Source organism: Copadichromis virginalis, linkage group LG20 (assembly GCF_057382275.1).
Source record: "Copadichromis virginalis isolate Kocher_CV1m ecotype Utaka linkage group LG20, C_Virginalis_male_GT1.1, whole genome shotgun sequence".
Taxonomy (NCBI): Eukaryota; Metazoa; Chordata; class Actinopteri; order Cichliformes; family Cichlidae; genus Copadichromis; species Copadichromis virginalis.
The window spans coordinates 19,905,797-19,918,003 of record NC_140637.1 but is presented as its reverse complement, the minus strand read 5'-3'; the positions used below and the strand labels follow the sequence as shown (position 1 = coordinate 19,918,003).

General features: G+C 40.7%; 2 protein-coding genes across 2 annotated transcripts; both read right to left on the bottom strand.

Annotated features, from left to right (window-relative positions):
• Positions 1-2,347: 2,347 nt before the first annotated feature.
• mipb (major intrinsic protein of lens fiber b) lies at positions 2,348-3,523 on the bottom strand. The gene is made up of 4 exons (XM_085442910.1): positions 3,164-3,523; positions 2,804-2,968; positions 2,634-2,714; positions 2,348-2,533 (listed from the first exon to the last, which is right to left on the bottom strand). The coding sequence occupies exons 1-4, from the start codon at positions 3,521-3,523 to the stop codon at positions 2,348-2,350; spliced, it is 792 nt and encodes a 263-aa protein (XP_085299036.1).
• Positions 3,524-5,443: 1,920 nt separating this feature from the next.
• Positions 5,444-11,716, bottom strand: LOC146684687 (aquaporin AQPAe.a). The gene is made up of 6 exons (XM_085444409.1): positions 11,590-11,716; positions 10,986-11,177; positions 10,327-10,488; positions 10,065-10,229; positions 9,426-9,506; positions 5,444-8,656 (listed from the first exon to the last, which is right to left on the bottom strand). Exons 1-6 carry the CDS (start codon positions 11,602-11,604, stop codon positions 8,441-8,443), a joined length of 831 nt encoding a protein of 276 aa, XP_085300535.1. The 5' UTR covers positions 11,605-11,716; the 3' UTR covers positions 5,444-8,440.
• Positions 11,717-12,207: the final 491 nt, after the last annotated feature.

Genomic DNA, 12,207 nt, shown 5'->3' with positions numbered 1-12,207 from the left:
CCTTCTTTGGTTCTCAGTGTTAAACTAAGCATTTACTTTATATTTACTGCACAGCACTGATGTGTTTTGTTTAATGATCCAAAAGACCAGTGGTTCTCAAACTGTGGCACACAGAGCAGAAAATATGGAATAAAATGAATATAATGTGACTTCAGTCGAGAAAGCAAAGAGGAATTTCTGACTTTTACTTCACTAAACTTTAACTTGTATGATTTGCTGTATTGTTAATGATTGATACTATTAAGGTGGTCAAGGAGGTTGTGGATCTGGTATGTTTACTCTGAAAATAACCTTTTTAAAAAGCAATGTAAGAATTACAGTAAGAGAATTATATTTTACAAGAGGTGGGTCTTGACTTGAAGGTGATCAGGAGGTAAATCCAGGATCAAGGAATATTTGGTGGCATTCTTTGCCATTGCAAAAGAAAAATAATAAAATAATATTCTCAAAGAGACATATCAATGACATATCAGTGCCCTTTTTTGAAGACATTGACTTGACATTCTTAAGAAAATATCCATACTTAATTCTCCATCTATAAACAGTAAGCTAACTCAGCTCCATGGAGTACCCCACCTCTCACTCCATGACAGCGAGGACAACTCTAGAGGATGGATGGATTTATTTAGATTAAATGTTAAATTGGGGGATTTCCTTTTATCACTCCAGCAGCAGGATTTAGTATGTTGTGTGTGCAGCAGTTCTTCTTAAAGAAGGGACTGCTCACTGTAGTGATGCGGCTTAATAAAGTGTCAAATCTCTGAAAAAGGTTGAGTCTGTAAATACTGTAGTTTATCAGCTGTAATCTACAATAAAAGCTTTAACCATGTTTCTTATCAAACTCAAGCAATAGTCCTGATGTGGGGTTGATCCTGTCTTACCCAAAAGACACTCCCTTAATCTAAAGCAATATGTCACTCAAGCCACACGCACACAAAACGAGAGCCCACTCTGAATGTTTGTCGTTTATGATTTTGAGTCTATGAGTCTAATTTTAGATGTGAGACTATCCCATGTGCTCTTTATGCCCTCTTCTGGCCAAGATTATTTATTACAACTCACACTTCCTCTTGCATTCATTTAAATTGCATTCATAACATTTAAAGGCGAAAAAAGCAAAGATGAGCCGACCCTCGTATCAAGTTTTTTTTATGTTTATTTTCATTGAAATTCTTATTGAAACGCTTTGTGCTCCCAGTTAAGGATCAAATAATAAAAGGAGACTCAATGTAAAACTCGCACAGCCGATCAGCAGACCTACTCTTGAAGTCTGGGATACAACATTTGCTTTGGATTGCGCTGATTCAGAACAAAAAAGCAGATGGTTTATGTAAAAATGAATATCATACCAAATAGCACAGTGAAGGCGGAGGAGAAATGGTAATGTCTTAAAAAGTGGGGACAAAAAATGAGCACAATCAGTGGTTACGAAACATGAGAGCGGTAAAACGAAATAAAAAGTACTGTATGTGCGACCTCGGTCGCACACGTACACACATAAACGCACTCACTTGCAAATACACCCAAACGTACAGGCGCAGGCGCACACAAAGGCACACACTCACTCTCACGCACACACTTGCGCGCACACACAAACACAAACCCACAGATAAATTGTAGTGATTGAAAATAATGAAACCCTGGTTAAATCTAATGGTATCATACATCCACGTCTTGTGTGGGAAGTGCAGAAAACAAAACAAAAAATAAACTAAAATGGAGAAAGAAAGAAAAAAGAATTCTTGTGAATAATGAAAAGCATGCCCATCTTCACTGGTCTAACCCAACTTGAAACGACCACAAACCCAGAAGTGCTGCCCTCTCTATCCACCCCTCTACTCCACCCCCACCTGCCCCATGCTCTCTTATCCCTTTCACATATCATTCCCACATCCCCGCCTCACCTCCGTCCTACCCCCCAGTCTCCTCCCCTCCTCAAATTTCTCTGCTGGATTTAAGGGGTTTCCACACGTTTCTGCATTGCAGATCAAAAGCCTGCCTGGGAGGAGGAAAGAGGCGGGCAGGAAGAGACGGGGCGGCTACTGGTTCAATCTCTGGTCACCATTTATGAAAACACAAAGTCCAGTTCAGAATACAGAGAGATGACTGGGTGTAGAGGAGTGTTGTTGTGTGTTGAGGTTAAAGGTGATTGACCTGCATGTTTTTAGAGTGGCACCGGAAAATGTTGTTAGGTGTTAGTCTACACGTGAGTTGTCTGGGTTAGTTTTGTGTCTGTGTGTGTGTATGTGAAGGCACTGGGTGGGGGCAGTGGAGGTGGGGTTGGTGTAGCTCAGGGCCTTGTCCCTCATCCCTCGGCCCCAGTCAGAGAAGGGGAGAAGGGGCAGGTTTATAGGGCTTGTGTCTTGAGCTCGATGGGCTCCCCGCGGGTGTCCTGCTGGGTCTCGTTCTCGGGAGGTCGACTGCCCTTCAGTGTGGCCAGACGCTCGGACAGACCCCTCATGCGTGGGAACAGCATGAAATCATACAGGAGGGCCCCCATGGCACCTCCTATCATAGGCCCGACCCAGTACACCTGTAAGCAGCAAAGTTAATATTTATCAGCGGTTGAGTCACTTATGAGACCTCTTAAAACAGAAGGAAGGTGAGGGAAGATCGATCGTTTCAGGTCTTACCCAGTGGTTGATAAAGTTTCTGAAGATCACAGCAGGGGCAAAGGACCTGGCAGGGTTCATTCCAGCACCCGTGTAGTACATCTAAAACACAAGAAGCACGTTTCTAATATTTACACTTCCGTATGCATGCATTTAACACTAGATTATATGCTAAGACCGTGTGTCTTTACCCCCATGAGATGTCCGATGGTAACAGAGAAGCCAATGGAGAGGGCAGCAGATCCGAGACGTCCGTTTCTCCTCTCATCAGTCACGGCGAAGATGCAGATGACAAGCTGCATGGTGAGGAAGACCTCCACAGTGGTGGCCATCCCCAGGCTGATGCCAGGCTGCAGCTGGAAATACACAAATATGATAAAAGGTGATATTTGGGCCGAGAGGTGCAGTGAATGAATGCATTTCATTTGAATCCAACCATGGTTTCATATCTTACCACATTAAACCTGAATTGGTAGTACAAACTCTAAACCAAAAAGGATTTCCCAACATTGCTACACTTATTTCCTGAAACATCCCTCTTTGGTCTTTACCGTGTTCATTGCCATGTTGCCTCTCATGTTGCCTGGTGTGACCCCATACAGCACAGCAGCCCCGGCTACAGCACCCAGGCACTGGGCAGCAATGTAGAAAATGGCTCGGAAAAGAGACATCTGTGAGCCGACAAGGTAGGCAAAAGTGACGGCAGGGTTGATGTGGCCGCCGCTGATGTGGCCGATGGACTGGATGAGGGTAGCGGCTGCCAGCCCAAAGCACAGGGCCACGTGAAGGACATGATGAGGCCCAGTGGTCCAGCGCAGGGCAGCGCCCATGCCAAAGAACACAAAAAACATGGTCCCGAAGAACTCGGCAAAAACTGCCCGCCAAAAATTCATAGACCGGAACTCCCACATGGTGACGGTTGAGGCTCTCCACCAGATGAAGAGGATTCTTCAAAAATAAATCTAGAAAAGGTCAAATGTGTACCTTTTCAATCCTCTTCAGATATCAAAAACTTTAAAAAAGAGTCTCCCTTTTGTAGTCAGCTCACTAAGCTGACCAAACACAGCTGGAAAGTCAGTTTAAAGACAAAACAGGATTTCAGAACGTCAACAGACGAATCCACTCAACAGATCTTTTACCAGACTGGGTTGGTAAAGTCAACTCAGCTGCATTCGCTTGCCACCTCTGTCCACCTGTCCAAAGACATAGGTGTGAGATAATGTGGGAGTGTGGGAGGAGATCTCAGGTGGAATGGGATGTCAAGAAGAGGTGGGCATCAATGCTAAAGGGGTGTTTCTAAAAAGAGACGGGGATAGATAGCGTCCAGTGGACCTTTTAGCCTCTCTGACGGAGGGGAGAGGGCCAGACGGGCGCTTTATAATACCCCCCCAGGGGCCCCAGGTGACGCCATAATCCCCCTGTAGGGCCAAGGGCGGGGGGCAGCAGTGCTGGACATCCTAAATCAAACAAACTTAACCCCTCTGTCTCCCCCCACATAACAGCGTATGGCCAAAAGAGATGTAGCATATCTAAGAGGAAAAAAATATGAAGTGAAAATGAGTGAGAAATTATTCTTTTTTAGAGTGAGGTAGTAACATTTTGCAGGAAAAAAGTCACAAGAGAGTGTATTCATCTTTAGAAGGAGTCAAAAATGACAGAGGAAAGAGTTGCAGTGAAGAGCAGGTTATGCTGAGTTTTCTTTCGGGAGTATGTCATCTGTTGATGTATCATAACTTTCATTATCAGGGGACATGCATGCTGATAGATTAGGGCAGAAAACACACATATGTATGCACAAAAACACACATGCACACATTCAAATAATACAGTTGGGGCCCCCGGACGGAAGTGCCCAAAGCTAACAGTGCTGGCCTGACCGATACACTGAAATGCCTGACCCTGTGAAACCATTGTCTGTAACAAGCATCTGGGCTACGTATGGACAGAGATAAGACAAAAATACATATTAAACCGAAGCACAAGTAACAACAGCTGGCAAAGCATTTTCTCAAATTTGCAAAGCTTAGTGCCAAAATGCATGTTTAAATTTGCAGCTTCTGTTTATTGGCGTGCACATAATTAATCCTGCCTGTGAGAATCAGTGATCTTTAATTGGCATTAAGCATTGCAGAGGCCTGGAAGTGTGAGCACTTTAACCTGAACTTGACACCGCCTCAGGGTTCAGTGTGCACTGACACCGCCCCACAACCAGCGCCATTTGGTGGCGCTAGAAAATATTGGCGAAACATGTTAATCTGGCTGATGTGTGCAAAGAAGGGGCGAAAGCAGCAATGCAGAGAGAAAACAGTGAATCAAGCAGCAAACCAACAATAATTCACACAACGCAGCAGATTGTGCCTTCTGTTGTGACAGGAGCTTCGAGGAGGTGCTTAGCAGAGGTTAGCAGTATGTGAGGCTGTGATGCAGGAGGACGTACGACCAAAGCCCTGAACGTTCTCAGTGTGTGCGCGAGGTTGGGAAAAGGGGAGAAGGGCAGCGGGGATGCGGGGGAACGATGGGGTTACTGTGCAGCACCGGGGCGTCACGCCGACCAGCCGAGCGACATCACTGGTGGAGGAGTGTGTATGCGTGCGCATGTGTGTGTGTGTAGCTGGGGCGTGATGAATGCAGATAGCTGAGCTTGCCGTTTTAACTCCCTTTTATACATGTTAGAAAGAACACACACAATGCAAAATGCTGGCAGCACAGTGGCAGTTATAGCTATTGTGCATGCTGTATGTGTGTCTGCGAGTGTATGTGCGCATGCTGCATGCAAATTTAAGAGTGTGTGTGCATGTGTATGAAAATTACACACATCAACACAGAAAGTATACAATAAATGGTTCGATTTTTTTTATTTAATATCAATTTTAAAGGGTTAGTTCATTCAAATTCTTTACATATAATTTGTTGTTGATTGTACAATGCCTGTGACTTAAGACAAACTAAAGCAAATTATCAGTAAAGAGCAACTTTTTTCTATTTCAACTGAACATTTAAACTGCAAACACGTAAAACACATTTTAATGCGAGGCAAAAATAAAGGCGCGTACACCCACGCACAAATATGTTTAAAGGTTTCATCAAAGTATTGTCTCTCACCCACATACACGCGTATGCTCAGCGTTTCCATTTCAAATTACAAAGCGTGTTGTGACTGAAGGTGTTCTTTCTGTAGAGCCATTACAGAGGAATGAAGGTCCATTTGATTGTGAATAGGAGACCTCAGAGAAGAGATAGACGCTAACAGGCACAGACATGAGAGAGATGCTGGATGAGAGCGTCATTGAACCCACGGTGCAGGCTAAGGACCTCTTTAGCATTTCAAAGCATTCGCAAACACAAGATGCAACTGAAACATAAGGGTGTTTTCAGCAGGATTTCAATGAGTGTCTGTTAGAATTATAATGACATGCAAATGTGAAAGTGAATACTGAATCTCACAGTATTGGCTACACTTTTGCATACACTAATGACAGACAACAAGGACCTCAAAGGTCACATCCACTCCTTTTAAAATTCAGCTTCTACATGAAATTCTCCCCCACGCGCATTGAAAAAAGGGGGAAAAATAAAAATTATCGTGTGCTTGTAATGCACCAGCAGAAGGTGAGAATTGCAACCCTCCCTTTGTTGCCTCATTATCACATGTGGGTTTTTTATTAGCTTTGGTTCTTTGAAAACATAAAACATTAGCTGCATACGTCCCAAAAACTGTGTTACTCTGAAGAGGAAATGGGAAGTTTTGCCATTTACAAAAGAAAAGCTGGGTTTTATCTCCATATCACACAGTCTGGGCTTTTTTTCTCCATCCCACTCATGTCTTATAGCTTTTTGTTAGTATTACTACTGCTAGTGTTCTCAAATTTAGGAATAAGATTGTATTTTTACCTAATTTTACTGCGTCACTGCAACTTTAAGACATTTCTGTTTTGTGCCATGAGGCCTGCAATAAAGTTTTTTTCACGTACTCTGAGCATTGGAAACAAGTTGTGAACACTGAGATTTCATCATCTTTTATACAGTAAATGCATAACTTTAACATGTACACATCTGGGGGTCATATTTCTGTCTTTCTGGTAAGTCTAAGTCTAACAATCATTCTCTTTTGTCTCTGTTTTTGGTCTCCATTAACTTATGAGGGGATATATCTGCTAACTAAGCACTCCATTGTGTGAATTAGTGAGTCGCTATCTGTGCCTGATTGCTGTTTTTAAGATAGTTTGTAAGGTTTCTAGAGCATTTTGCTTTGTAAATCTGCAAACAGCTCTCTCCTGTGACAAAAGGGAGAAATCAGAGTCCTATTTTGTGAAATTAGACAAAATAAATATGAAAAACTTACTTCTGAGTAAGTCAAAAGTTTTACATACCCAACTAAACACTTTGAGATAATACCCCAAAGTGTGGCGTAAACAAGCTTCCATAAACTTCAAACTGTGACTTGTACATTAAGATGATCTTCTTTAGAATAAAATTTGGCATTTGAATGTATAAATCGTACATTTGTACACTCATTTGTAACATGGAAAGATTGGAATATTTCCAATATTTATATTTTTGAATCACCTTCATGAAATTAGCCCCAGAATGACTGGAAACTGAAGCTCTTCAAATGTAAGGAGAGCTGCACATTTATGTGATAATTCTCTGTGAATCAAATTTAGCGACTGCTATTCAGTAAAAAGTCCAAGTACATGTTTTAAGCTGCAGTTAATTTCCATCTTGTGCTAGGTCTTCGTTCAAAATCAAATTAATCTTGTAACTGTAGCTAACTTAGTCTTTGGCCAGCTCGTAAAACAAGAATTGACCAAATATAACATGAACCTCCAAAAAACAAGCGTACTTAGGATGAGATCTTTCAGCTGAAAATTCAGTTTTCCCAGAAATCCGAACAGTGAAGTATCTCATTGAAATTCATTTTCTGGGCATTTTTGGTTGAGGATGTTTTATTATCCTACACTAAGAGAGAAATACTGTGCTTTGTGCTTCGTACCGTTTTATGACAGTTGTTGTTGAACTGTTTGCTAACCTGATTCCAAAAAATGATGTGTTTTTGTGCAGAAATCTTCCAAAATATTTACTAAAAGCAGAACGATTATACTAATACTATATCGTATTATATTACATGATTTTTTTGTTATTTATGGGAGAGTTTCTCAAATATTAGTGTTTTTATTTTCGATACTTGTTGAGTATGTTTTAGCTGATACAATTGAATTTTTTAAAGTACTTTTAATTGTAATGATACACATTTTACCGTATAATGATAGAGATAGGGCCTCATTTTTCTTTTATTGTGTTGAAACTTGCGAGTAATCACTGCTTGTTTTTGCTTTTTATTTTTGTTAGGTTGTACATGTAGACCTGCTAGTTTTAAAAATTGTTTAGACAGATGGTCAAACAATATCAGACATATAAATATTAAAAATAAATAAATAAAAGTGACTATTTGTGAAAGTAAATAGTAATTATATCCCATTGTGGTGCATTTTGGTGCACCAACACTCACAACCTGGGTATTAAGCCATCAGTCTTGCAGTTAATAGACGGGTCTCTGTATGGCCACAGTCAAACTGCAATTCGTGAGTTAAACTGCTTCTTTATCAGGATGTTACGATTGCTATTAGATGACATTAAACTCTAAATGGTCGAGCACTCCTGTCTGCTTTTGTATATTACAGCATGTCATGTGAGATAAATTACATCCTTTCACACACCTTCTTTCTTTTCTTTTGTCCCCATCACCATTTACTTTGATGGTGTGTACACCAGTGCATCTTTTAAAAAATCGCTGTTGCACAGAGTGCGCTTTTTTGGTACATGTCTCTTCAGTTGTTTTCCTGCTTGCTGGCCTGCTTGGCTCTCATGGCATTCTGCGTGACTGTAGACAGCGACGATCCGGTCATGCTTGCCGTCTCCACGATCTCGATGTCCTTACAGGTCAAACAGGCCACCAGCTTCTGACGAGAGGCGCTGCGTGCAAAGAAGAAGTCATGGGACATCCCTGCCAGTATGGCGCCGAGCACCGGCCCGATCCAGTAAACCTGCAGGTGGGCAAAAGTGAGGTATGTGAGTTTTCATGGTAACTAAATGATCTAAGACAAATAGAGGAATCCATTAAACTGAAGTACTGTTAGATTTGACATTATCACCTCCACCAGTGAGGTTATGTGATTGATCTGGCTTGTTTGTCTGTTTTTAAAAAGATTACTCCGAAAGTTTTTGACACGTCTGCATGAGGACCAGAGATGGGGACCGCCCTGAATTCCATGGATCAGTTCATTGTTGTTGTTGATTAAGTTTGAGCTACTTTTAGCTGTTTTATCCACCCTGTAGTTTGGTCTCATCACAAGATAGATCTTAAATATGCTGAGCTGATTAACAGAAGACATTTTTTTTTAAAAAATACAATAAAATTCTGCAAATGTTCCTTTCTTTCTTTAAATGTCTAATTTTTATCTTATGATGTTTAAAAACAAAAATATCTCCTATGAAACAACTTAAAGACACATGAAATGTCACCATTCTTTATTACAAACAAAAACCTTTTAAAATATGTGACCATGTTATAAGAGCTTAATCTGAAAAGAAAAAAATAACAATAGCAATCAATAGTAAGAAGTTAAATATTTGTCTTTATAGTGTAGCAAAAAATCAAAATCAGAAAATAAGTTCTTCAAAATGAACCCAAGTGAATGTAAATTTTGTTGACTTTACTTATGTTGCACTAAAAATCATGTCTTCATAACTTTTGTACACTGACCAAAAATCTGTGTTTAAAAAAAAGATTTGGATTTTGGATTTCTGTCTCACCCAGTGGTCTTCCCAGAAGCCTGTGATGATGGCCGGACCCAGCGAGCGGGCGGGATTCATACTCGCGCCAGAGAACCGAGCCTGAAGAAAAACAAACAACATCACAATAAGGCTTTTTGTTTTTCTACATGAGGATAATGTAGCTTTAAGATTTAAAGACATATATCATAATAATTAAAGTTTAAAAAATGTTATGGCAAAAGGAACACAACAACCACTCAGGTCTTTTGCTTAAATAAAAGTGATTTTAAATAACATAAAAAACACTTCTGAAGTTATTTAATGTATAAGTTGGTAAAAAGTGCAATGGATTCTTTATTTAACACCTTAAATAAAATCAAATGTTGATTTAAAAGCACACTTCCTCGTGTCGATTATATTTTAGTTCCGTTTTTCTCTGGTTTGGTTGTTTTTTGTTGCTCTTCTTTAAAATTGATCACACTTCCTGTAAAACTAGTTCCACTCACATATTTAACTGGGAGATCTTTTTTCTGTGTCAGTGTGACAGAAAGCAACAAAAGCTCCAGATTATGTATATTGAGAAATGCAACCCACAGTGGCTGTAGCAGTGGGGGGGGGGGGGGGGGGGGGGGAATAATACAAATAATACACTATAGGCATAAAAGAAGCTCATCTCACCCCTATCAGCACACCAGCAGTGTGTGCTAGTCCAATGGCCAGGTTTCCTGGTTCTGGGCTCTCCCTCCTTCGCTGGTCCTCCACCGAGAAGACGGTGAAGACCATCTGGAAGGTGCACAAGACCTCAATGCCCAGAGCCTTGGCTGCATTCAGCTCTAAAGGTACCTGGGTGAGGTGCGAGAAGAGTAAAAACATATTCTAGAAAGATGCAAATGATTGTTAGAATTTTTTTAAATGGCACACATACGTTCTAGGAACTGACCCTGTTGACAAAGTGCTCTGCTGTGGTTTTAAACGGCAGGGCCAGGTACAGGGCCCCAGCTCCTAAGGAGGCCCCCAAACACTGAGCGATGATATAAACGAGGGCCCGGAGAACATCAAGCCGCCGTGTGGCCAACAGAGCCAGAGTCACAGCAGGGTTCACCTGAGCAGGAACACAAGCACACACTGGCATATAAAACTATAGAAATCATAAACAGCTCGGTGGTCTCACGGTTCTCTACTTTAATGTTTATTGTAATAGATCAAATCAATGATCGCCAAACGTTAAAGTGCAAAAAGGAAATATGAATTTATGCAGGGTTGTTTTTTCCTTTCTTGTAACATTTATACTCTCTTACATTTATCAAATGTCCCTTTGGAGAGGAGACAACCCCCGAGGTTGAAACCGCTGAACTAAAACTACCTAATAGTATATATAATTATATAATTAACTAATTATGAGTACATTTTTTAACAAATGAGCAATTTCGAAATGAGGATGTTTAAATGCAGGACTTTTACTTGAAGCATTTTTTTACATTGTCGCATTCGTACTTCTATTCACTTAAATGAACTACTTTGAAGTACTTTGAAAGCGTTTCTGTCAAGTTCAGTTCAGAAAGAAAAATGAAAAACAACATGTTAAAATGACATAATTACCTGTGCCCCACTTATTTCTCCAAAACAGTGTCCCAGTGCTACAATCACCACACCCACTGCCACCGCTGGATACAGGGGTCCTCCAGGGGCATCTCCAGGGCCTGGCACAGAGGCACCCAGCACAGCGCTCACCAACACCAGGGTGCCGAGGAGCTCTGCCAGCATGGCGTGCCAGAATTGCCGACTACGTAGCTCCTCATAGAAAAGGGATGTAAACAAGTTGGGCTTTAGCTACTCCTCTAAATATATTGTTACATTTTTAGGTAAATAAAAGCAGAACACAGGTAAAAAAATAAATAAATAAATAAATAAATAAAGATTTTAATCATCAGAGCATGATGAACATGTAATCTCTATGCTGCAAATGATATTTATCCATATTTTTCTTTCAAAATATGTCTTAAAAACACTCTCAACGTAACCAGCTTAATGTTGTTTTAATCCATTTAGTTATAAAATTACTGATTATATTTAAATGTTAATATTCTGTACGCAAAGCCTAATAATAAAGAGACATTTTTTACTAAAATAGACAAGATTTAAACTCCATCCCATGTAAATTATAACACATTTAAACATTAATACATTAACCTAACATGCTTACCTCACGCCACGTCATTTCAAACCCAACAAGTAGGTTTATTCAGGCAGTTTTCTGGTGGTCGGTCTCTCTGTGTGTCTCTGTGTAACTGGTGGTCTCTGAGGACTTCAAGGTTCCTGCTACCTCCCTGATTAACCTGAGTGTGCGAGAGGTCCTTTGATGAGAACAGCCTCCTCCCTCTCTCTCTCTCTCTCCTCCTCGCCCTCTCCTTCTAGTGCACATCAGGCGTTATCAAGTAATTCACACACATCAGTCCATTTGCATACTTTACTCCTAAACATTCACTGACCTTCACTACTGTAAAAAAAATCTTCAAAGAACTATGAGAAGCATTTCATGGATTTTCTAACTGGAGTCACTTTGGCCAGTATAGAGAGGACAGTTTCCAGATAACTCACATTCACAGCTAGTTCATGTATCGTGTAGTGGTTTAGAAGGCAAAAGACCCACTGGTTTGATCCCAGGAGGAGACCCAGATGCCTGGCATAAGAAAGCTGTCAAATCAAACATGCAGTGCTACCTGCTGTGGCAACCCATTTATATTCAGTTTATATCTTAACATGAAATGCAGACCCAGGAGGCTAGATTGCCTTCAAAGACAGGGGGGAAAAAATTAATAGT

Excerpts from the sequence above, each read along its gene's own strand:
- mipb (XM_085442910.1), bottom strand. The coding sequence starts at position 3,523 with ATGTGGGAGTTCCGGTCTATGAATTTTTGGCGGGCAGTTTTTGCCGAG. Across the intron at positions 2,969-3,163 it reads GCAACATGGCAATGAACACG|CTGCAGCCTGGCATCAGCCT; the intron begins GTAAAGACCAAA and ends GTGTATTTCCAG. Across the intron at positions 2,534-2,633 it reads GAAACTTTATCAACCACTGG|GTGTACTGGGTCGGGCCTAT; the intron begins GTAAGACCTGAA and ends TGCTGCTTACAG.
- LOC146684687 (XM_085444409.1), bottom strand. Across the intron at positions 10,489-10,985 it reads GAGAAATAAGTGGGGCACAG|GTGAACCCTGCTGTGACTCT; the intron begins GTAATTATGTCA and ends GTTCCTGCTCAG. Across the intron at positions 9,507-10,064 it reads CTGCTGGTGTGCTGATAGGG|GCTCGGTTCTCTGGCGCGAG; the intron begins GTGAGATGAGCT and ends GTTTTTCTTCAG.